This window comes from Molothrus aeneus, chromosome 15 (assembly GCF_037042795.1).
Source record: "Molothrus aeneus isolate 106 chromosome 15, BPBGC_Maene_1.0, whole genome shotgun sequence".
Lineage (NCBI taxonomy): Eukaryota > Metazoa > Chordata > Aves > Passeriformes > Icteridae > Molothrus > Molothrus aeneus.
Window position 1 is genome coordinate 6,988,319 of NC_089660.1, and position 26,089 is coordinate 7,014,407.

General features: G+C 47.4%; 1 protein-coding gene and 1 pseudogene across 1 annotated transcript; both read right to left on the reverse strand.

Annotated features, from left to right (window-relative positions):
- Positions 1 to 3,284: 3,284 nt before the first annotated feature.
- Positions 3,285 to 10,616, reverse strand: LOC136563198 (E3 ubiquitin-protein ligase makorin-2 pseudogene; annotated as a pseudogene).
- Positions 10,617 to 18,467: 7,851 nt separating this feature from the next.
- Positions 18,468 to 25,691, reverse strand: LOC136563031 (neuropeptide Y receptor type 2-like). Its single transcript, XM_066560173.1, has 2 exons — positions 25,397 to 25,691; positions 18,468 to 19,838 (listed from the first exon to the last, which is right to left on the reverse strand). Exon 2 carries the CDS (start codon positions 19,819 to 19,821, stop codon positions 18,637 to 18,639), a length of 1,185 nt encoding a protein of 394 aa, XP_066416270.1. The 5' UTR covers positions 19,822 to 19,838; positions 25,397 to 25,691; the 3' UTR covers positions 18,468 to 18,636.
- Positions 25,692 to 26,089: the final 398 nt, after the last annotated feature.

A 26,089-nucleotide genomic window follows, 5' to 3' on the forward strand; every position in this document is an offset into this window, starting at 1 on the left:
CACATCAGGGCCACAATGCAGAGACACGGCCGGAGACTGCGGGAGCCAGGAGCCCCGCAACCCTCACCCACCGCCAGCTCCCCGTGCTCCCCGCTCGACAGCGGTGACGGACGGCTCTGGGAGGCGGAGAGGCGATAAGGGATAAAGGCAGCAGCACCTGCGGCAGCACAGCCCCGGCAGGGCCCGCACCTCGGCCCCGGCAGCCGGTGATGCCGGATGAGCCTCGGGCCGTTACCCCCAGCCCCGTCTCCTCCGCACCGCCCGAGGCCAAGCGGAGCGGCGCGGCTCTCTCCGGACCTGCCAAACGTTTCCGCGGTGCCCTCCCAGGTGTCCCCACTCACCGGACAGCTCCGCGGCCGCGCGGGCGGACAGGCGGCGAGCTGTGGTCACGTTCCCGCCGGGGCGCGGCGGCGTGGAGGAGGCAGCGCCGGGGCCAGGGGCCGGCCGCGCAGGGGGGAGCGTGCGTGCGGACGGTGCGGGGCGGGCGGGCTGTGCGGGGCGGGCCGCCCCGGCATGCTGGGCCGGCTGCGGGCCGGGCCCGGGCGGAGCGGGGCTGCACCGGGGCCTCCGCGCCGGGGCCGCCGCCGGAAGTGACCGCGGAAACGGCGTCCGGGGCATGGCGGGGCGGGATGGCGGCCGGGAGGGGTCACTCTTCCTGCGCGTGCGCCGTGAGGAGGCGGTGCGCACGTGCGCGGTACCCGCCGTTTTCCGTGAGGGCGGCGGCGCGCGAGGGCGTGGTGGGGCACGGGCCGTGAAGCGCGGCGCAATTAATGCTTAATTAGCGCTTAGTTTGTAACGGGCTCGGGCCCAGCAGTGGGAGTGCGTTCTGCAGGAATAGCATCGAGCTCTTCGGTTCATCAGTGCGTGCAATTGTCAAAAATAGATTGGAAACTGTTGTAGAATAGTTGATAATTGCTAAGCATTGTTACTCTGGTTATTATATTGTTAAAAGGGTTGTTATAAGAAATAGGGTACTCAATGTACCGTGTTACATCTCAGTAAAGTGCACCGCGAGCCAGCCTGGACAGAGCTGTAATGGCCAATCAAGGCATAAAACCTTCATGCAAATGAAGGATCCAAACAGAAACCAATCCAAAGGGACAAAAAACAGGATAAAAAGGCGCTTCTGACCCAGTGAACCTGTGCCACTCCACAGGGGACATCGCTGCTCAAGGAAACCCAGCACTGCAGCATCCTCAACGGGAATGCTCCTGCTCAGCCTGCAAGCCCCCATCCTTTAGGCCTTTTTTTATTATAATAAATGCTGAAATCACTTTAGTACCAGGAGTGTGTTCCTGTTTGTGCGCTGTCTTCACGTGCTCTTCCCTCCTGTGCTCCTCGGAGCAGCGCTCCAGGCCTGTCCCTTCCCCTGGTGGAGCGCAGCACCCTGGGGCAAAGTGCTGGGGATGGCGTCCAGCAATCACAGAATCGTTTAGGTTGAAACAGAGATCACCGAGTCCAGCCCATAACCCAACACAACGCCACCATGTCAAACAGACCATGCGTGTGCCATGTCCAGTCTTTCCTTAAACACCTCTGAGGATGGTGACTCATTGAGCAGCCCATTCCAGTGTCTAATCACGTTTTTTGTGAAAAAAATGTGTTCAACACGGCTTATTAGGGGAATGTGAGTCAGAATATATTACCCCTACCGGTATTATATAAAGAAGGCCCATATTAATGAATACAGGCTAATACAAGCTCTCAGAGCTATTAATAAAATAGTTTTCCAGGGAGGTCAAAAGCAGAAGAACCAGTAAAAATACAGCTGAAACCTAAGTGGTAAGGCAGAAACAATATACTTAAAAATGAGAAGCTAGAAAAGGGTTAGAAGAATTAATAGCTGAATTTGTGAAGAAAATCCTATTGTCATTCAACCTAAACTTCCCCTGGGACAACTTAAGACTTAAGTCCTCTCATTGTGTTGCTGGTTATGTCACTAATACAAATAGATGTAATTTTAAAAATCAATTAGAAAAGTTAATAAAAATAATTAATTAGGAGCCTTACATAATTTCCAAGGGTTACCTGGGAACAGAGGCTGACCCCCACCTGGCTATACACCCTCCTGTCAGGGACTTGCAGAAATAAGATCACCCCTAAGCCTCCTTTTCTCTGGAAAATTTCCATACACGACAAAGTAATTGTTTTCTCAGTTTTCATGAATGTTAAAACTTAGTGCTTTGCTCCTCAGGAAACAAACAGCCCCATGAGGCTTTCTACCCATAACCCTCTCCCTTTGAACCTTTTGGGAAGCAGGATATTGTGCAGCTATTGCTTGAACACGTTTTTCAAATTACACATTTTTGATTTTTTCTGTATTCATGTCTATTTCTGCAATTTACATCACGACTTCTAACTTTAGGTTAATGTAAACCACATCTATCTCGTGCCTCCTCTGATTGTGGAGGAGCAGAAAAAGGGCTCCTCTCACCGAGCCAGTCATTAATAAACCCCACAAAGCAGTGATACAACAGCCAGTATTCAATCTGCAAATGGTTATTTATTCTCCTGAAGTCCTGCAGTCATTTCTGTGCTCTGTTAATATTTATTTCTTATAATTTGAGGCAAGCTGTCTGTTCTGCATCAAACACTCCATCCAACCCCTTTACTTTTCCAAAGCTCCATACTTTTATTCAGATCAATACATGATCACTAGAATTTTCTTGGAATTATTACCTAGCCAAATATTTGGAACAAAATGGCTGGTTGACTTTACAGAACAACTGAAAGTAATAATTTAAGAGAAAAACACTTGAAGGAAAGAAGCCATGTTTCTCTCATTGTTCATGGAGGAGTTCTAACAACGTGCATGCTGAGGATGGCATTAGAAACTCAAATTCTTTCCTAAATTGGGCATTTTGACTCTTCCATGGACATTCACATTGCTTTATCTCAGAAAAAAAACTACATTAACAAGATGTAAATTATTTTAGCTACACGGTGCTGGCACTTTGAGGAGCAGGGGAAGCAGCTGTGTCTGTTGTGAGCCCGAGGAGGGTTCCACAGGAGCCCCTGCTGTGTCAGGAGGGGAAGGGCACTCTCTCCCCAGGACACTTCGTGCATCGTTACCTCGGGAAATGAAAGGTATTGGTGGAGATTACACAGGGATCTCCCTCTTCATTTTCCTGACAAAGTACAAGGGCCTCTTTGAAGGAGTTCAAAAGACAGGCAGGCACACAGAACTGCAGCAGGTACCAGCCTTTACTTCTGAAGAGTTGACTTCAGAGCCTGCTTAAATAGACGAGAAGCTGTAACAGATCATTCAGCTATTCAGTAGCAGTTCATGCAGCTCCAGCTCCCCCACCTGCACGCCTCCCAAAGCTCCATCCCTGCTCCAGTTCAGCCACCACGATGTTGTTGAAGTTGTGCGAGTGCTGTGGGGCAGAGGTGTCATCTCAAAAATGTGATTTGACATCATCTCTGTGTCTCCTCCAACAGCATCACTTTCCAGGAGGCTTTTGTGGCCCCATCCCCTGAAACAAAAGCCAGATGAGATTGAGACAGTGTGGCAGCAAGGAGAAAAACACTGCCAAGGGTTTGGGGGGGTCATCTTCCCCTTGGAGGTGGAGAGCTTAAACCCCCATGGGATCTGCTGTGGTAAAGAGGGCGTGGGAGGGGATTTAGGAGTAGCCAGGGGGAGCTGCTGTCAGCTGTAGTCACCAGGGACAGTTTCCATGAGTCCTTCCAAGCTGCTTTAAACCTCCCTGAGATTTGCTCTGACACTGCACTGGTGACTGTGGGCACTTTCTTTCCTCTGAGAGTAAAACCCCACTGAACCTGCCCCTCTTTCTATGCACACATCTGCTGCAGCTCCCATGTCATGGTGCCATCCGTGGGCTGTGTGCTGGCAGTAACTGCACGGTGTGAGAGCAGCAGCCAAAGGACTGGAGACATCTGTCTGACTGTTGAAGGGTAAAGGAGCCCCTTTCCCTCAGAAGTGCTGCAATAAAGATGTTACTATTTTTAAAATGGCACCAGTGGAAAAGCAACAAAGGGATTTGTTGTATTTCTGATGAATTCTGGTCTGTTTGGGAGCTCTTTGCAAGAATAAACATCAAGGATCTCAGAAATGTTAACATTTTCGGCGTTTCTGGTTATATACACAGGTTTTGGGCAGTGGGAGTAACAAAACAAAACATGGGCTGTTACTGAACTCACAGCACAAAATCAATAAGAAAAGGGACCAAAAGTGTTACATTCAGTTTAGGCTGCAAAAGATCTCTTATGTTACCCAAAACAAAGCATACATTAAACCAATAGAGTTATTGCACCAATCTCTCATTTAATCTTCTAGGATCATAAAAATTTCAATTTCTCTGTGAGACAGTTCTAGCCACACACAGCACTTGGGATTTTTGTGTTTATAAAACAGAACCCACCTCTCCTTTGAAATTGCTTTGGCTCCTGAGTCACCATCCAACCAATCTTGTCCTCAGCAGGCAAACAAGCACATATTTTACAGTCAGTGAAATATTTTTCTTTCAAAAAGGTTACAGAAAACATTTTCTAGACATTTATTCTTTTTATTTCCTAAGTAATAGAAGAGAAGCAATGATTCATATGACTTCTCTATTTCAGTTTCAAAAAACTGTTAACAAGGCTTCATATTTTAAACAGAAATTTGATCTTTACAGTTTTCCACTAAATGAGACATAAAAGTATTATATGTTAGGTGTTGAAAATAATGAAAGCTATCAGAAGAAGCACAGTTTAAAAGCCTGTCTGTAGAGACTTTATGAAGAAGAGAAACCTAGTGATACATTTGTGTAAAATAATGAACAGTGTAGAACAGGCCAGGCAAGCGTTCCCATTTCTTCTTTATTGCTGATAAAGGAAAGGGGAGAGCTTTTGAAATTGGAAATTCTAATTTCGTTCAGATTTGGAAAGTGAAATGGAAACATGACCATTCAAAGCTCAGAGGAAGAAATCCCTCCAGCTTTACTGCCAGTTGATCACAGAGCAGTATAGGATATCAGCAAGTATCCAAAACCCACTAAAGCTTCCCATGGATAATGCACCCATCTAAAAAACTGTGTCAAGATAAAAAAACACAGGAGCTGAACAACTTCCCATCTGAAGAATAAATGCATCACTGTCTAAAAGACCAGGACAAGTTCCCCAAGGCCCTATGTCACTCTAAGAGTGTATTAGAGAGGATTGAATACAGAGCTGGTGGCTATTGAAGGCAAATTCTTGATGAAGTCTGACTCTTCATAAGATCCAGAAGATATTTCTTTAAGTAAACATTTCAGTCCTACTCATTTCTTTCCTCAGGAACATCAGGAATAATGTGCCAATATCCCTGATTAAGCTGGAGCTCTCCCCAGTGAACCAGAAAAATGGTCTTGCCTCAAGAAACAGATTCTGAGTTTTCTCCCACAGTTTGTAAGTTGTGTTCTCTATTTACTCCCACAATCCCCTGTGGAGCCCTGGTCTGTCTGTGGCACACTCATGACATCCTCCTGAAATGAATCAGGATAAAACCCTCCTTCCTTTATGAGCATGATGATGCTTTTGATCCATGTTGGGTGTTTTTCACTGTTCCCAATGCAGTGTGTTTGCTCAGATCCCTTTACAACTTGTGAAGTACGGAAATGTGTTTCACTGAATGGGAAATCCATTCATTAATAAGGAGCTGCCCCTTATGAAGGCATCACCAGGTGGAATTAGAGTGTTCTTTGTGCTGAGCCTGTTCACTGTGACAAGCCTGACTTATCTATGTGGTTTGTGAAGGAGAAGCTACCCAAAGCTCTGGCATTTGAGGGTGCAGCTCTGATCTGAGACTTTGCCAGCAGCAGCAGTGAAGCCTCTTCAACAACAGTGTATGTGAGGGGAGGCAGGAGAATGCTGCTTCTCACTCCCCACCTGAATGATTAAAAAACTGAGGTATAAAGAGATTAAAGAGAATACCTGAAGATGGATATCTCCCAAACCCAGTAGAGTCACTCACTGTTTAGCATCCCTGAAAATTCATTTTCAGGCAACAGTCAGGCATGATTTTTGGGGTGCCCTAAAATATTCTCAACCCAAGAGCAGTGAACTGGATTGAGATAAATCTCTATCCCTGTCACTGTGAAACTCCATCTTCCAGCACAGCTGCCCCACAGCTGTCACCAAAACAGCAGGACTGCGGGGTGACCTCGCACCATAACTTAATTTTTTCTCAGGAATGTAGAGCCAACAAGGAAAGGGAATATTCAAGTGATCTGGCTGACACTGTCTGAAGTCTCTGCCCTACAGGCCCACACATCACACACAGAGCTGTGCCTTACCTGGCACAGGCAGGGATTTGGTCACTGTTTAGCTGCAGCAGCAGGGACCTCTGAGAGAACAGGATAAGGCTCCTCAGGAAGGCTGAGCCTCACCATCTCCCAGCAGTGCTGGTCCTCACCCCTGCCCAATAAAAGCTTCCTCAAAAGGCTGACAGAAGTTATGGACACACTTTTCAGTGTGGCAGCAAAGGGCAGCACAGTGCCAGGGGGGAAAGCAAGAGCCAACAGCTTCTCTCCTGGCACAGCACAGCTGGTTGCCACAATAATGGAAGAGCTTGACTGGGTAGGGACAGCAGAGTCCTCTCAAAGCTGATCTCAGAATGCAAAATGAACAGGATCCCTGGACTGGGATCCATGATAAATTCCACTGATTTCTGGTCCCAGAGCAGTGAGACTGTTTTTTCCATCCTGCCTCCTACAAGATAATTAAATACATATTTTTTAGAGAGAGCCACCAGAACAAGCCACTCCTTGCACTCTCATCTTCCCCTGGAGATGCAATGAGCAACAGGAGAGATGTGAATCATTTAGTGCTACATTGGAAAGAGCTCATTTACCACTAGAGCTTCTCTGGGATGTACAGAACACATCTGAATCCCTCCAGAGTCTTGCTCATTCTCCTGCTCTGCGATGTTTGTGAAAGCAAAGAGGCTCAGGTGTGCTGTCCAGTGTCATGTCTGAGGTATGTCTGGGATGCTGACAGTGTTGCACCAGGGCTGTACAGTCAGAGCACAGCTGGGAGAGAAATGCTCCTCCAGTGGAAGCTGCTGGCTTACACCACACTCCTGCTCTGGGACAGGTACTGGAGTGCCACTCCAGCAAGGAGGTATTTTGCTTGAAAACAATAACCAGCTCCAGCTGTCAAGTATAAAAGGTGCAATCCTGGTCTCAGATATTCATCTGGTTTCAAACAGAGCAAACTGAGTGGACAATCAAATACTCACACAGTGACATTCAGAACAATTGCATCTCCTGGTGTTTTGAGCAGGATATTGCCATTACTCAGCACAATGCTGCTAATCTTGTCTCCACTCTTTCCACTGAAGGAGAGAACATCAAAGCTTTAACATCTGCACCTCCTACCTGGTATCTGTCTACTGTCTCTCTCCTCTCCCCTCCTGTTCCCTAGTCCATTTTGAGCTGAAATCCTTGCCTTATTGCATTCAGCAGTTGTCTGATCAGTGCAGGAATTAAAAGAACTTGGAGCTGTATCTTGGCTTGCATGACAGCATTTCTAAATGTCTGCAAGTCTCTGGCAAGCAGAACTTGGTGCCAGGGTCTCTTTTCATGTAATACCTTGGGGTGACTTGGCATATTCATGACTCTGGAAGGTCCATGAACAGACATTCAGTAGAACAGTTTGCACAGAGAGACACAGGCAAGCTGCCTCCAGCCTTCAGAGATCCACTGAATTACAGAGGTTTTGTGGACTATGAGGTAGGATGACAGCCAGGAATGAAGTCCCATACCCCATGCTTCCTTCCAACTAGCACTGATTTGTTTATACAATCCCATCTGATAATATACTGCTGGAAAGTCCCAGCCAAAATAATTTCCTTGTCACACTGTAGGGCTGCACCTGTTTATTAATGCCCAAAGGCATCTATCTCATATTTATTGGCACAATGACCTGTGAATAGAAGGAATGAGCTCTATATAGCATTGTGGTAACCATGAAACTCAAGAAGTCCTAGATGTTATAAAAGTGCTATAGACATCCAAGAGAGTTTATTAACCCACAAATTGAGCTACCCCAATGCCTACAGTACAACAGAGATAGGGATTTTATAATCAAATAGACTGATAAGAGTGCATGCCCTTGTAACTCTGGATTGAAAACATCAAATCTGCACTGTGTTACAGTCACTGCAACAACAATGTTGTATTAAATTCTGTTTAGGAACTTCATTTGTAACTTGCTTTCATAGATCATCAGTTATCTGAATGCAGAACTGAAGAATTTTTGCCACAGGACTGGTTTTTAAGTGGACACAGGGAAAGATGTACATGCAAGGAAGTTTATTAATTTATTTCTCCTAAGATGGTGCAGGGTAACAGAAATATCAGAATACGTGGGAGTATGACCAGACCTGATGAGAACACTCAGGGAAACAAAGGGAAAATATGTGCTGAGAATCAGAAAGCAGCTGCTTATTATCTGTGGAATGGCCCCATAAGGATCCAAGAGGAATCCATGACTTGAAACAGAACTTGAAGAGACCAAACAGTAATGAGTGCACTGGAGGGCACAAAGAGTTTCTGCCCCAGCTCTTCCATTTGCCAGGACACTCGTGGAGCTGCTGCCATGACCATTAGTGATTGTTAACGAGAAGTCTCAACAAGAGAAAAAAAAGCTGCTGAAAAATTCCAGGCACTGTCACCACTAAAAACCCTCCCACACCTTGATTCACAAATCACTACTTTTTTGAGTGTCTAGAATAAATATTTACCCCTGAGAATTCAAAATTTGTTTTCTCTGAGTATTTAGCAGCACTTTCCAATAAGATCTGCCTCCTAGGTCCCCAGCTGATGGCAACACAATCATTGTAAGATGTGTTCAATGACAATGCCTTTTGCTGCAGCAGCACAGAAGACAGGATTTACAAGCCTCTGGGTGCTGCACTTGTCCTGTCTCCTAGAAGAGGAAAGCAAGGGTCAGCCGTTTAAGATGAACTCATCAAGGATTTAACAAAACTGGAACAGAGAACTAGCTGAAAAGAATTATACTTTCTATCCAGAAGGAAATATAATGTAAGTGCTGTTCTTCAAGGGAAGGTGGAAGAAGTAGCAATTAAAGGTTGCCTGAACTTAATTAAAGGAGCTACACAGGACAGTGAGAAGTGACTGCTGCACTCACAACAGGCACGGGGAGTGCAGAAAGGTGAAGGCAGCACAAGAAATAGTCCTGAGGTTGACTCAGAGACAATTTGTGAGGCACCAGGTTCCTGAGGAAAGGCAGGTTTGGACATGATCACTGTGGCCTCCTGTCACTTGTGTCCCTCTGTCCTAGAGAACCATGGCTATGCTGCACACATGAGGCAACACCCACAAAGGGAAAAGTGAAAAACTCAGTATGACTGGTGCAACTTGTGGGGAAACTTTTGCCTCATAATTGTTTTCACCTGTGAGGGCTTGAACAATGCTGCAAATGCTGCTGCTTTTACTGGTGTAGAAACAGCCGTGGATGAGTCAGAACATGGAAATAGCTCAGCTGACAGGGGAACAAAGAGCCTGGGCTCCTGCCATAGTGTAGAGGCAGTCACTGTGTTTGGAGAAGAGTAGTTCCCAATTGTGCATTCCAGCATACAGAACAACTGCTCAGAGAACCCAGCATTTCTGCAGGACCTTGTTACCTCCTTCAGCCCTTTTGTTCCCTGCAAAACTTCTTTCCAAAGACACTTTCATCCACACTGGCACATTCCTTTCCCTTTTCCAAAGTACTTGCAGGGCTTTTTCCCCACTCAGCTTAAACTCCTTAATCAGCTCATTTTTCTTCTGCTTTTCTACCCAGTACACATTGGGAATGACAAACTTGAATATTACTTTGCACTCTGGACAGGACTTGATGATGGATTTCTTGAACTACTTGGCACATCTCCACTGCTAAATGCAGGACAAGAAGTGTGTGTGGTTGCAGTTGGAAGGGATCCCAAACCTCCTCTCAGAGGCTGGTGGTTTCTCACACAGCACTTCCACACAGATGCTGCACACCTTGACCTGACAGGCCTGGAAAGCAAAGGCCTTCTCCATATCAAGCTCAAATGTTGCCATGCACATAATCTTGTGAGCCTTCCTCTGTTCTTGGTTGAAAGGGTGAAGCATTTGCTGCCCACATTTCAGCCATGACATGCAGCACTCTCCCAAGTGCCACATTCCCTCCACCCTGTATGGACACAGCTGCTCCCTGTCACCACAGGAGCTCCCAGATTTTCCATCAACTGCAAATTACTTCCAAGTGGTAATGGGGCTTCACTTCCAGATTGTTATTTTGGTCACTGCAGCACAGCACTGCTCTGAGGGCACTGGACTTCTGCTCTTCACTCAAGCCACACAGATTTCTGTCCCTGAGCCTCCTCTTGCTCTGTGCTCCAGGTGGTGGTGGGACCCCCATCGGGCTGTGGGGGAGTGCCAGGGATGGCACAGTGGCTGTGGCTCACCCTGAGGCTGTGAGTCTCATCTGATCTCACCTGTACCAAGCGCTGTAGGCACACTGTCCCTTCTGGAAGTACTTGAAGATGGTGGAGGATTTGCTTGAAGGAAATCATGTGAGAACAGACACTTGTTTGCCTCCCAACACTCTCGCTGCACGTGGTACCTGCACATCACCTGCTCTGTGTTCATTGTGGCAGCACACTGCCTGGCCCCTGCCCCCTGACTTGTGGCTGTTGAGCACAGAGGGTCCAGAGGACAATGGCAAGAACAACCAGAGGTACAGCAAATGAGCCCTGCAAGGAGGTGCAGAAAAAAAATTACTTGATTTAATCTGGGAGAAATGGAAGAGATGCGTGATGACACCCTTCAAATAGGTAAAAATGCAGTCTAGAAGGTAATAAACTATCATCTGTGTCTGCCAGGGGACAAGAAGTGATAGGTTGCAGTAAGGGAGATTTATTGGTTACAATTAGGAAGGGCTCACATTAGACTGTGTGGGGAGCAGATGAAACCACCAGCACAGGAGCCTTGGAAGAGGTGAGACACCCTGTGACCAGGAATGGTTTAGCCAAAGAAGTTCCATCTCCCTCACATTTATTTCCTATGATCTTTTGTTATACTATACACATGATGAAAATGCCCCAGAACCTCTCCCCACTCTCTGGGAGACCTGAGCAGTGCTTTAATAACTGTGCCTCAGAGACAGGCTCTTGCCAGGCTGCTTCAGCTGCTTGGGCTGCAGGGAGATCAGCTCATGTCCTTTTAATGACATAATTAGGAAAAAACAGGATTCCAAATGATCTACTGGGTATCAACAACCCAACTGTCATTGATTTTACATGAAGCCAACTGGAATTTCACAGAAGAGACTGCAGTGCCAGGCAGACCTTACAAGGACTGCAATAAGACATCTTTGCCACTGTAGCAATCTCATTCCTTGAAGCAACAGACCGTTTCAATCAGTTCTTGCCATGGTAGTTTTGTTATCTGACTTTTACTTAATTGGTTACTGCTGGGTTGTCTTGGAGACTTAAGATGTGCTCTTTGAAACCACTGGATTCTTATATGCAGCCTAGGAAAGAGAAATGGGATTTCACACAGCAAAGTTGTCAGTAACAAAGCTGGACCAAAAATGCTGAACCACTGCATAAATGCATTATCTGGTGTCCAGCAACACAGCAGTCTGCTAAGCTCAACCTTGGAGATTGGCTCCCAGCAACTGAAACCCTAAATTATTATTTTAATAATCATGTCTGAATTCTTGTCTGAAGTCAACTGCTACTGCAGAGGGCAAGTCAAAGTTTACTGTGGCCTCGTTGCCTGGGTTGGCTATCCCTGTGTGTGCACTCACCAGCCCTCAGGTTTGGTTGCCCCCTCCCCAGTTTTCACATCCAGATCTCTTGCTGATTCCTCTTTTGAAGGTTTTTGTTTCTGGCGCTCAAGTCTTGGCTGACAGGAGTGCAGCCATGCTGTGTGCTGATTGCAGCTGGCAGGTGGATTAGAGCCCATTCAGATGGCTGTGAAATGCCTCTGTGAGACAGAAATGGCAGAACAATGGATTATTTCACCATGAAGAGCCCAGAAACTGATGCAGACAGTCATGTGGAGGAGACAAGCTGAGGAGCATGAAGACATAAAGCAATTTTTGCTTCCAGAAGCCCCACGAGATCTTTCCAGCTCAAAGTTTTGGAGATCTGCTGCCAGCTCCCTTCCTCCTCACCTAAGCTGGTTGATTTCTCTGAGGTACAGGATGTTCTCAGTTTTTTCCAAAATATGTGGGAGCTACAGTTGCCAAGTAACAAAACCTCATCACTCTTTTTCTGAAATGCATAATTCCTCATTTCTCAGTTTCATGGAATGGACAGATGAAGCTGTGATCAATGACACTTGTTCACTATCAGGATCATTTAGACTCCAGTCTTGCCCCTGATAAATCTATTGGATAGAGAGTTCAGGGTGAGGAAGGGATGTAACTGCCCTTTTGTCTCTCATCTTCAAAAACAAAACTGGGGATGCATTTCACGATTCATTGAACTGACTCAGTGACCAGTGTAATGAGATTTCATTAAGAATACAGCAACACTGCAGCCAGGGAGAGGAGGCCTGACATTTTTTTCAAGAGGTGTCCTTCCTCCTCACCTACTGAAAAGCACTCATATGATCAATCCCAAGCAAGGTCAGAAAAAAACTGATACATCCCACTCCTTCACAGGAACTGGGAGCAAAATTCAGCTCATTGTAGTATTTGTGGAACTAAAGGAGATCCACAGGAGGACAAACAAGATGATGAGGTATGAAGAAACTGTCTTAGGAGATGTGAATTGAACCAGGAGAGAAGAATGCTGAAAAATGAGGACAACAGCAAGATTTGTAAAAGGAAGAAGGCCCTAGGTAAGCTCTGGTTCAGCTGCTGTTCAGGAAGTCCTGGAACCAGCAGCATTTGCTGAATCTAATAGGGGGTTGGTTTTAACAGATAAAAGGAAATGCTTTTTCACACTGTGGAAGTGAACTTCTGGAACTGGCTGCCCTGGGAAGCAGACAGAATTGTTAGAGTCAGGCAGCAATTAGACAAAATCACAAGCAAAAAGCCTAGACATGGACACTAAATGCCCTAGGCAGGGATGTCCACTTTAGCATAGCTGATACAACAATTGTGGCTGCTGTTACAGGAATGAGGGGAATGGACCACTAAAGTGGCCAAGCATGTGTGCTTTCCCTGAATAGCATCTTTTATTGCCTCAATCTGCAACAGAGCAGTGGACATGATGGATCCAGGTTTGCTGTTATTTCTTACTTGTCTCTAATTTGATGGAGGCTGTGTTCTTCCTGCACCATGGCAGAGTTCATTCCCCTTTGATCCTGCTCCCAATAAAGCCAACAATCTACCCCAGCTTACATAAAGAACCATACAACCTCCAGATTTCATCCAAGGGTTCGTCTCCTCCTGAATATCTTGAAATCTTTGTCTGTCCCCTAATTTCCTTCTTCCTTCCACACGCCAGCAAGAAGCACCATGTGGCTGAGCTGCTTGTGAATCTTGAAGATGAGCAGTGCCTGAAAGTTTGTGACACATTAGCAGAGCGACACAGTGACAACTCCATGTCTGTGCACTTCAATAAGCTAGTTATAAACAAGAGGGTTTCTCCTCTAATGTTCCCAGTCCTTGCTACCACACTGGAGAGGACTGGACTAATGAAGATTTCCTCCTGTGAGCTCCATGAGGCATGTGCACTATTCCTTCTGAACTCATTACAGCGAACAGAACATAGAGCAGAAAAAGCATTTTTTTGCTGGCTATAAATCATGAATGACACTAAAGTATTGCTATTAGCAGCAGAAAAATGCTTTCCTCCCCCAACCTCATCCAGCCCTGTGTATGTACCACACTATGGCAAAGGGTGATGGGGTGTCTGGATGGAAAATTAAATAAAGGTTGTGTTGTCTGAAGATAAATTGGTACCTCCCTTGACGTGAGTGACTTTGTCTTTTTCTGATTTGTCTTTTAACTTAAAAAACACTGAGACTAGAGATAAGGATGAGCTTTAAAACCCTAGCCTTTGTCCCCTCCCAGGCTCTCCTGAACAAGTCCTGTCTCTGAAATGAGCTCAAAATGAAGATAAAAGTTCTGGCAGTAATATGCAATATTATTTTTGGCATTTGAAGAATCCCAAGCTAGATAAGGGAAAACTGAAAGGAAAACAAAGCTCTGTTTTTTTTCAAATGCAAGCGACCAAATTCTGCTTACCCACATGAACCCAGAATCCTTTCTTTTTCTTTCCAGATTATTGCAGTAATTCCTGATTTTCACCAGAGTAGCTGATTATGGGGCCTTATTTAAAACTCAGCACATTTAGAGACCCTGGTGGAATCACACAATAACACAACTGAAAGACAAAGGCATGAGAAGACAGTGCCAACTCCCCAGCTCCTGCCCAAAGGCTAATTTGGCTTTGGACCACGTTAGCTGTAGCAATGATAAGATTAACACCTGATATCAAGGGAAAGGCTGAACTGTCTGAGACCTCCTTCAGCAGCACAGAACTCACTCCAGCTCCTCTGGCAAATTAGCATATGTTAGAGGAATGGCCTCTTTCCTGGACTAGTGTGTATTTCCCTATAGAGCCTTTGTGCAAAGCTCAGAGGAGTGTTTCTGCTGATACATTTGTGGGTATGTTGAATAAAACATGTGCCATTTGGCATTGTTTGCTTGGGTTTCCACAGAGAATGGGAGAGGGCACCTGTTAGTGCAAGGCAGAGAGCCATGAGAGGCTGAATCTGGCCTTTCCAGGAGCAGGATGCAGCCCAGGCAAATGCAGGAGCATGTCATGTTTTTTATTCTAAGAGAGCCCTGACCAAAGGACACAGCTGACCCTGCATTGATTGAAGTGCCAGCTGAATATGTTACCTTAACACAAGGAAAAGTAAAAAGCCAACAATACAAACCTTTGCTCTCTATACGTGCATTGCCTTGTTACAGCTGTGTATGATTTGGAAATTAAATGGGAAGGGATTTTCAGAATAAGCCAAGTGTTTTAGAGGCAAAATTTCTAGGGCTTTGAAAGGCTCCTGTGTGTCCAAAGGACAGCCTGTGCTCTGCAAATTTCAATGTGCTTTGTGAAGGCTGGAAGTTTGATAAGAGACTCTGGTTCTCAAGAGCTCTTAGGGCATCCTGTTCTAGGGAACAACAGTTATTGATGCTGCTGGTTTTAAACTAAGAAGTTGTCACATCTCAGCTGTTCTTGGATTTGACTGGCATGTGAGGAATGGTTGCATGGAATAGCTAGAGGCATTGCCACCTGTTGTGTCTATTCAAAGTTAATAATTTTCTAGGCAATTAAGAACTTTGCAGTGGTACATTTTATAATACAAGATTTGGATGATGTGACCAGAAGGAGCATCCTAGGATAAGAAATAGGATGCTTCTAAAGGAATTCAGAATCTCCCTCCTAAAAGCTGTGAAATATTCTCAGGTCAGTTCAGAGAAGCAGCATATTGAGAAGGATGTCAGCAAGAATCAATAAGAACCCTAGAGGAAATTCGTTTGGCCACCAGGTACAGCACTGTCTTCCAGATAAGCTTTGATGAAACACTTGTTCATTTCATTTCTGTCACGGTGTTTCCAGCTCTGTAATGAAATGCCTCATCCCTGGCAGCTGTTGTGCCAGTGACAGGAGTCATCCTGTCCCACGTCAGTGACACCAGGGCCAGCTCTGCAGAGAGGAGAGTCCCTGGCCAGGCAGTCACGGATGTGCCTTTGGCAAGGAACAGGCAGTGGGAAGATGACTCCAAGATTATCTGTAACTACTAAAGAACATGCCCTTGACACCCACAGAGCAAGGGCATACCCTGCCCTGAGCTCTAAATAGTTCAAAAGCTAAAAAAGCTGCCAGTCTTTGGTTTCATGGAGCTGATCATGGCAGTAAGGCCATCTTTAGCAGGGTGTTAATATTTGGGGAACCTTCATCTCCAAGAGATTTCTGTTTCATGTAAACAAATTAATTCTTGTCTTCTATGCAGTCACAATGGTCAAAACACACTCTTTATCTACTCTGACCACCCTTTGTTAAGCAGCTTTGCTTCCTTGCTCCCACCTTCTCTTGTTCTGTTTGGTACTGGACACTAAGGCTCCTTTCCCTCAATAGAGGCATCATAGTTTTCCACAGGAATACACACAGTATGCACCACTAAGAGCTGGTTTCCTTGCCAGCAGTGGGTGTGGAAGGTTGTAACTTTTTCCAATTGAAAGGAAAAAACAGCAAGCTCACTGGCACAAATCTATCAGTGAAGCTGCACAAGTGTATTAAACAGAGCAAACAAGAACTTTGCTGTTACCTTTCAAGTAAATAGTTTCTCCTTCTCAGTTTGCTCCAGCATAAAAATGCCTCTGCCCTGTACATGCCACTGCCAGTATGTATTTTTTAAGAATTTGGATCTGTTTATTTATTTATCCATATTTAGTTTAAAAGTCTGGGCTCAAAATTAAACAGTCATTCATAATGTCATTATCTGCCTTGCTCTGCAGTTAGATACTGTGTGGGGTGTCACAGGACAAAACCTTTGGCAAGGCCTCTAGAAGAGCAATTTAGCTCCTCATCCATCTTGCCTGGCAGCATGACTGGCTTCCAAGCTTGCACTGCTAAATTTGTTATTTTACTCTGACTTATATTATTGAGTATTAAATCACTTTCTGAAGTGTTTATTGGTAATAGTTGAATTCTTTCCACACATTTGAACTACTTTTAAAACATAAACATTTCCTTGCATCTTGGAGCTTGATGGAAAGGTGGGCAGAGTTCCTCAGGGTTGTAGAAGTGACCAGCTCATTAAGCAGGGACAGAATTTACCAGTGCTGTGGAGGAGAATATCCTCCCCCTTCCATCAGGATGGAACAGTAAACTCCCACTGCCACTCCACAGCACTCACATGAGGAAGGTTAACTTGTGTCTTGGTTCTCCCATCATTTCTTGGCCTGTCAGGAAGCAGATGACCTGGAACACTAATGAGTTCCTGACAGGATCTTTGTAGATCCTGAATCTCCCTGCATAGAAGGCCAGGCTGTGACCTGCAGGGTCAGGTGCTGAGGAGGCTATTAGGCATCAGCATGCTTCCAAGTGTGAAGTGTGGTCTGCAGCCCCTCACTGGCACTGATGTCTCTTGGGAAGGAACCAGAAACAACTTTCTTATACCTATTTAGGAAAATGGAGCAGAGAGCAGAAATAAACGAAGAGCTAAAAATCTACTGTGGCAGTTAGAAGCTAAGTTGGAGAACAAAGGCCAGAGGCAGGTCAAGCTAGAGAGAAGGCAGAATTTCAAATAATCCCTCTGGCAATTGATCTCTTGAGGACCCAGATGTGACAGCCCAGCAGCCTCATCCAGCCTGGTGTACTCAGTACTGCAGGTCCTCTTACCTCTTGCCCTTGTTTCAGTGAAGACCTACACATCAAAATTTTTCTTTTAATTTTATTTTTCATGAGGAGATCTGTTGAGTCTCTTTCCTGCATCTGGGAGTTACTTTCCAATCTGATGAACACTGACTTTTAGAGATGACACCAAGATCACAGTAGCAATCAAGACTCCTTTGATGGCAGAGCTAAAAATACACTCCGCAGCTGACACAAGCCTTCAGGAGGAGAACATAGAGTTTGGTTTGAAAGAACACATCTTCCTTAGTCTCCATGTCTTCTGCCAGAGGACACCAAATCTGTGAAAACCATGCAAGCAGGTTACATCTGAAAGGAAGCATCCATATTCAGACCCATACTACCTTCAGCCTCAGCAAGGGGAAAGCTTTGAACCCTCTGCGTGCCTTGGAGAATGGTTTCATGGGCAGTTTTTTGCCTCTCTGGTCATGTTGTCAAGTTATTGCATGGCAGGAGTCACATCTTTAGCTGCTTGCCCTTGACAATCCCTTAGGAGAGGAAAGATCTCGGCAGCTGATCGACAGGACTGAAACTGAACCCTTCTGCTTCCCTTCCTGCTCTCCTCCCTGCTAATCCCAGGGTGCTGGCACACAGGCCCTGGCTAATGAGCCATTCCCAAAGCCCTGCTCCTGCACTTGTAAAGGAGACTGTGGTAAGTAGTGCCACTGCCACCTCCTGGGCTTTCGGAGGACTTGAGCACATCCCGTGGGTTGCAAATGCAGATTTATGCAAATGTTGGGCAAGAGATCATGGATTGCCCAGCTTCAATCTGTGCCAGCCCACTCTCTCCCCAGGTCAGAGGAGTGATGGCACTAACAAGCAGGTGTTTGCAGAACAGAGTGCAGGTCTCCCTCCCCTTGGAGGCATTAGCTAAGATGGATCATTAAGGCTTTTGGGTAGGAGACGTACAGATGAACAATCACACACAATATCAGCTCCACATTTGTAATGTGTAATGTGTCAGGGGGTAAAAGGTTGAGCAACCCACTTTGGCAAATGGAAATAGCAAGAAGGGTGTATTTTTCTGGCTAAATAAAAGCCTTCTCTGTGTGTTATTTTTTCTTGTGTCTCCATGCATAACTTGAACGCGGTGAAAGGAAAAATTAAGTTATTTGCTCAGACAAAAATACACCAGATTTATTGTTTTGAGAGATACAGGGGGTATTTTGTATTTCTACATGGCTGCTGTGGCTATAATTGGCAGCACAATGTTCTGTCAAAAAAAGGCATTCACCCAAGAATGTCTCTGGGCCCAGCCAGCCTCAATCCTGGAGGTGGATGTCCCATCCCTAAACCTCTGTGGGCAGTGCTCCATTGCCAGGAGTCTGTTTGATGCTCCCATTTAGGGTGTTGGCCCTGAAGATGTAAGACCTCCCCCTAACTGAGCCTTCAGTGTGGATGCTCTCGGGCTTGTTCTGGCAACGGAAGAACATAAGGAATCCATTCCTGTAGTTCTTGTTCATCCATCCATAGAGCAGGGGGTTGACAAATGTAGAGCACATGGCCCCAACATGGAAGACAGTGTACAGGAGTTTGTACTCGTGGAAGATAAGAACCAGATCAAGGTCAATGGCAAGCTGGAATATGTGGAAGGGGAGCCAGCAGACTGCAAACACCACAACCACCATCACGAGCATTTTGGTTGTCTTCCTCCTCCGGCACTGGCTTTCATTCCTAGAAGTGGGACTGACGTGGTTTTTCAGCTTGAACCAGATCCTGGTGTAGGCATAACAAATAATTGCAAGAGGAAGAACATACTGCAGGAGGAGCATGGACAGACTGTAGATGGTGGCATCTCTGTTGTTAGCAGAGGGCCATTTTTCTGAGCACACAGCCATTTTGAGGTTAATGGACGGGATTTCCTCGTACCGGTACTCCCTGAAGATGGCCAGAGGCCCTGCTAGGACAGCTGCTGCCAGCCACATGACAGCTATGATGGTGAAGCTGAGCCTCTTGGAAATCCTGCTGTCCAGGTGGAAAACAATACAGCGGTACCTATCCAGGGCAATCACAGTCAGAGTGAGAGTGGACACGTGGACACTCAGAGCTTGAGCATAAGGAACCAGGTGACAAAGGACAGCTCCAAACTTCCACTCATCCAGCAGGGTGTACACCAGGGTGAAGGGCAGACAGAGTGTGTCCACCATCAGGTCTGCCAGGGCCAGGTTAGCTATGAAGAAGTTGGTGACAGTCCTCATGGTCTTGTACTTCACTATGATGTAGATGACCAGGGAGTTCCCGATGAAGCCCAGCAGAATGATGAGGGAGTAGGCAGCAATCAGGATGACCTGGACCCCCAGGATCTTGGTGCTGTCCATCATGACACTGCGGGACCCAGAGAGACCCTGGGTGGGAGTGACCAAGTCCTTGGCAGGCCAGCCCTGTGACAGCTTCTCATCTAATGCTGTCTTCTCCATGGTGAATGTGCTGTTGGCTCCCTCCAATGGTCCCACACCTGGCCTGAGACTTTCCATAAGGAGGAGAAGGGGGTCTGGAACACAGACACAGCAGAAGTGAGAGCACAGGTTGCACTCATCTTTGATTCAAAGATTGATACAAAAAATTGATACAAAAATTCCCTAACACCTTAAGAAAGAGCAAAGGAGAGAAACACAGCACTCTCAAAGTCAAGGTGTTCTTCTCCACTTCCTGTGAAAATTTATTTCTTTCCAGATTGCACATCAGGTTTTTTTCTGTTTCTTATTTCTCACCTCTCCAGGTGAAAATATCTGTCTCCCTTGCCTCTGCATAAGTCTTTGCCACTGCTCCTGCTAGTGATGCTACCACCCAATCCACCCAGTACTGTCTGCTCTCCCTCCCAGTAATGGGTAGCAAGCTAATGCCATTTCATGAGCCTCTCTCTGTGATCAAATGTATCTCACAGCCATTCCCTGGCCCTCATTATCAGGCCCTCAAGGTCCTGTGGAACAACTTGACAAACCAGTTTTCTTCTTCCTTCCCCTGCCAGTCTCAGGGTTCCCAGGCATCAGGCAATCCTGCCTGCCTTGCTGGCTTTGAAGGTCACAGGCACCCAGCCAGGCAGGTGTTGTGTCCCCATCACAGAAGAGGGAAGTGTGACAGCACACAGAGCACAGCTACAAGTCCTAAGTAAGGAGCTACTGGACAGTGAGACCCATGAACCCTATGGCCAGGAGACACCTCCACCATCCTCTGCTTTCTCCAAGGATTCAGTGAGTGGCTCATTTTCCTTTACAGGATTTTTGAGTTCAGATTATGATTGTTACAATGATACAACAAACCATGTATTAGGATTTGGCCCAATCTGAAGAGGGTCCAGGTGATTATAAATTATAAGTTGAATTATAAATTCTCTATTACTTAGATGATTAGAAATCATAAATTATTTATAAATTCTGCATTTTGCTATTTGTAGATTATACTAGGTTGATTCTCCTTGTAGAAATCTTGTGCTGTTTCAATCATAAATTCAGTTCTACACTAATCATAATACCCTGATAAAGAAACAGAGCTTTAATTGTCACCATGATTTAGAGCCATCTTCATTCTGCCCAGGATCCCTAAAAGAACCTCTCTGTCCTCTCAGTGTTGGTGACACCCAAGCATCCTCTGGCTAAGCAGAGGAGGGAGCTCCTACAGGGACATGCATGTGCAGGGCATAAACCACTGAAGCTGTGAACAACCTCCCACAGAGCTGCTGCTGAGCATGCAGGCACAGAGAGGCCGAGAGCCAGAGCCCCAGCATCCCTCAGCCTCCTGCCACGTGGGGCTCAAGGGCCTGTGTGGGATGGCTGTGGGAGCAGGGAGCCCCAGGGGCCAGAGCTGACACAGCCTGGAAGCCCTGGCTGGCATTAGGTGCCCCTGGAACAGCAGTGTTGGCACAACAGGGTGTTCATGAATCCAAACACAGCAGGAGAAAAACCAGCTCTGTTACTGGCCCCTGCTCAGCCTCCATGGCTCAGAATTGCTGTGGGCTGTGTGGAGAGGGATGGGCATGGCCCCTCATATCCCCTCTCCCCAGCCCCACTCCCACTGCAGACTTAAACAAAAGTGAGCAAAAGTCGTCACTCTGCCCAAAAAGGGAGGTCAGCAAAGCATTGTGTTTTCTCTGACCTGCAGAGAGAGGGGGCAAAATGCCCTTTCACTAAGGGAGGGAGGCAAAGGGCTTGAATGAAGTGGGAATTAGAGGCAGACTCCTGGGTATCTTCTCAGGATCCTCGAGGAAAGAACTGGGTTTGTCGCAGAAAAGATGTGAGCACTGACTGGGTGCTGCTGGGCTTCCTGCAAGTCCCATGCAATCCAAAGGTTGAAGGACAGCCTGTCCTTGGGAAGGGAGAATGCTTTGCAACTGCATTTCCACCTCAGCTAAAACATCTGCTTGTCCTGTCATCCCTCCTCAGAGCAAGGGTTGTGATTCCCCCAGGAGCTGCTCCCAGGAATCTGCCTGGCCAGCTGCAAAGCCAGGGCCCTGCTGAGGACCAGCAGAAGAGCTGCCTGCACTGAAACCACCCCTGCTGGACCCTTTCTCTTTCCCTCTCCCTGCCCAGTGCCTGCCTTGACATCTCACTGCAGACTGATTTGTGCCAGTGGTTCCTGTAAAGGAGGTTATTGGGCTCAGACACTCTGAGATAGGGGACACCATGTAGGTACTGCTAGGAGGGTAGGAAGCAGAGGAAAAAATGGGTGGATCTGCTAGGGTCAGGGTTTGTTTAAGGGTGATCTCAGACCTCCACAACAGCCCTGCCTTGGAAAGACCAAGGGGAAGCTCAAGTTCTAAGGCAGGAGGGGGGAGCTCAGAGCTGTGCCATGCAGTGGGTGCAGGGGACAGCAGAGCAGGGGAACAGGGCCCTGGGAAGGTGGCACAGCCACAGCCCCTTGGGCAGACACCTGGCCCTGAGCAAACCCCACTGCCAGGAGAGCAAGGTCAGCCAAGGAAACAGAGCAAGTGCTGGGGATGCTTTCAGTGACTGTACTTTCCCTGCTTGCCACCCATCTGGGATTTAAACTTTCTGGATTGCCCAGCATTACTTTATCACTTGTTATTGCCTTTTCTGTGGCTTGCCTGTTCCATTTATCTCCAGCACCAACTCCTGGCACCAGGCCAGTGGACACTCCCTTCTCTTTTTCTCCATCTCATCCACCAACCGGCTGCCAGTTCCTGTGCTCACATCTCAGCCCATTTCCCTTTGCTGGAGACTGGCAGCTGCCCACCATCTGAGAGGAGCCAGGAGCATCATGGCTGCTGGAGCTGCTTCACTTCCTAACAAAATGGCCTTAATGGAGTCACTATTTGATTTTGTTTGTTTTGTTTTTCCTCCAAAGGAGAACGATTACAAATCAATTAAGACATTTTAATTAAGAGACAAAATTATTATAATAAATGTTCCCACTCCAGGGGCTGCCTGGAGGTCGCTGGGATGCTGCTAGGAGTGGACTGAGGACTGTTCCAGCAAGTCATGGAAGTACTGGCATATGTGTAGGCTGCTGTCAGGCCCCATGCCTAACAGGCCTGCCAGACTAGAGGAAAAAATCCTTGGAGCTGAGAGCCAACTGTTTTTGGGACAAGACAGCAGCAGGAGAGACCAGGAGGAGGCAGAAGTACTATCCAGGCCCTTTCTTCTGTGCTGAGTTTTCATGAAGGGATGCAGAAACAGAGTGCTGCCTGTATCAAGATAACCCTCACCCTCAGCCTGAGGCAGGGCTGGGACCCAGGGATGGCTCCCAGTGAGACAGAGCTGCCCCCTGTGCCAGCAGCTTCAGCCTTTGGGAAGAGGGGCACAGAGGAGCCCTTCACTGAGCACAGTGCTGTCACTGACTGGGACAGTGACCAAAGTGGCAGCTCCATTCCTGCAGAGGGCCCAGACCAGGTGCCCTGGGACTCATCCACCTCTCCTTCCTGGGGTGCCCCAGCTCCCTCCATGTCCCTGCTGCAGCCCCAGGCATTCAGCCAGGCTGGAAGAAGCACACCCAGACCTGGAAGAGCCATCTGTAAAGGCTGGCAGGGTTCAGAAAGCAAGGCTGGAGGGATGGTCAGAGGGCTGGAGAAAACAGAGCTTGTTAATTAGAATTTCTCTTTTTGTCCAAGCAGTGAGGCTGGAGTCCATGGCATCAAAAAGAGGGAGTGAAGGGACTTGGGCCAGTCTCTGCTCTTTGGTCAATGACAAACTCTTTCTACAGCAATGTTGGGGTGTGAGGGCTGAGGCTGATAGATACTTCCATGGCTTCACTCACTGATTTATCCCATGCTCAACTCCACCAAATCCCTTAATTTCCAGCAGCCCAGTCAGGAGCACTGCCTCATCCCATCCCCAGACCCATATCCAGACAGACATCCATGACATGGAGGTCTGAGACCATCCCTCATCATGAAAAGCCGGTGGTCACCCTGGGAGAAGCCACCTTCTACCACCTTCATGTTCCCTTCCAACACTCAAGAGGCAGCAGAGTTCAGTGTCCCTGCACCCCACAGCACAGCACTTAAGGGAGGACAACACAATAAATGGGGATATGGAGGTTAACCAGCCTGCCAGAGACCACATAGCACATCCACAGCAGGGCTTGGGCAGAGCCCAAGTTTTCTAACTCCAGCCTCCTGCATTCACCAGCAGAGAGGACTCTGCATCTCAGCATAAAACCTGAACATAGATCTCAGGAACTGCATGAAAATGCAAAATGTGACTGATGGAGGGGAACGAATTTTATCTTCTCTGTGCAATGGGCAGGTTTCAGGACAAACAGCAGCTCTGGATGATTTCCTGAAGCCAAAGCACAGAGAGAAATTATCCCAGCTCCTTCTGTCTCCAGTGAAGGGATGATTGCCTTGCTGTGATACTCCAGCAAAAGGGAAGACCCTCTGACCAGCCCACCATCTGCTGCAGCTTTGTAAGTTATCTATCCAACTCAGGGCCACTGGTGCAGAAACCTCATGGCATCAGACACTCACTGCCACCCAGAACTGCTCCTGGGGGACCCCAGTGTAGAACTGGCACTGGGAGACAAAGTGCAAGGATGAGGAACCACAAAAACACCAGGGAGTTCTTGTGGTTCCTCACACTAAATATTTTCATGTCCCAGCCTAGCTGGAGCCATGGAAGACTCTGAAGGGGACAGGGCAATGAGGATGCCATAATCACCCAGCTCAGGACAGGATGAAAAAGGAGGTGGTGAGATCTGTTTGGCAGGCATACATGCTTTCTCATGGGAATTTATCCTACAGAAAGCAGGGGGGAGCAGTGCAGTGCCCTCTGCCCTGTGGGATGTGCCATGGGAGCAGAGCAAGACTGGCTGGGACATAGGGATCAATGGGTGACACTGAGAGAGAGACACACCAGTTGCTGGGGCTGCAGAAAGGAAGAGACAGCGTGGTGGATGGATCCTGGTTAACCTGGGGAATCTGTTACCTCCTGAAAATTATGGAGTCTGGGATAGGTGAGACAGTGGAGCAGAGGGAAATAACAATTCAGTGACAGAACAGAGAAAACACAGTATCCTGCTTTGGGACAGACCAGAAACTCTGTAGGTGAAATGCATCTGCAGCAGGACTATAAGAGGATGTCTCTGTTCCAGGACTAACATGCAATGGGTGCTGAGAGAAAGCAAGCACTGATTTTCCTCCTGTACCCCATATCCCCTCTGCATCTCCCTCTCTGAGGACCCTGATCTGTGGCAGAGAGCTGAGTGCCAGCAGCGTGTGCAGCCCCAGCACGGAGGAGCTGACAGGTTTGTACCAAGCCACGAGGAGGCAGACTGCAGGAGAGATCAGGATTTCTCAGAGAGCCCCTCGCCTGCACCTCTGGAGCTGCCTGTGCCCGGGTTCTGCAGCACCCTGGAGCTCTCCTGACTGCTCTCACTCAGCATCCTGCTTCCCACACTCCCTGCTTCTGCTCAGGGATCTTTCAAAACTCTCCTGTCAGTATTTCATTTGCTTTCTCTATTCCAGCTCTCAGGACTGTCAGTCCCCAAATCCAGTTTCCCACAGATGCTTGGACCTTTTTTGTCCAAACCATCTGGCGTGGACAAGACCTGGCCCCCTCTCAGCCCTGCTGCTCAGATGAGCCCCCCTTGACCCACCTGCAAAGGCCAGAGCTTCCTCCTCCTCCTCCAGGAGCCGAGCTGCTCACCTCCAGTCACTGCCTCATCGCTGGCCAGGACCGAGCGCTTGGTCCTCTCCACTCTCTGGAAGTCAACCTGTGGCAAAGGAGTGAAAAGCACTTTTCTGCAACTGTCCTCGGAGAAGAGAGGAAGTCAGGTGAGGATCTGAGCTGCTGGAGAGTGTTTCATGGCCAGGAGTAGCTTTGGAACCCCTCCCTGAGCAGGCTGAGCCCCTGTGGCAGGGTGACTGGCAGCCCTGTCTCACCAAGCTGGATGCTGCCTTGGCTCCTGAATGAGAGAAAGGCAGAGAGCGTGTGTTTAACAAACAGCAATGGAAAGGGGGAGGGAGCCTGCTGCTGCTGTTTATACAGTGTTCAGCCACTGAGGGGCTTCTTGCATCGAGCAGAGAGAAGCTTTTCCACCACATCCAGTTTCCTCTCCAGAGAGAAGTGCTGGGAGCGGGAGCTCTGCAGGCTCCCTGTCCATACCACAGACCTGGGCAAGTGTTGTCTGCCCTCACCCCACAGCTGTCCCATCTCCTCAAGCTTTGACTCATTGGGACTGGCACAGTCATGACCAGAGGGGGAATCTCCCCTGCAGCAAGAGGTCTGCAGGTCCTGCAGCTCAGCAGAGCTTTCACAGTCCTCCCTCCACCCTCCTCTGTCTCAGTGT

Bases quoted from the DNA above. Each gene is read 5' to 3' on its own strand.
- LOC136563031 (XM_066560173.1), bottom strand. From the start codon at position 19,821: ATGGAAAGTCTCAGGCCAGGTGTGGGACCATTGGAGGGAGCCAACAGC.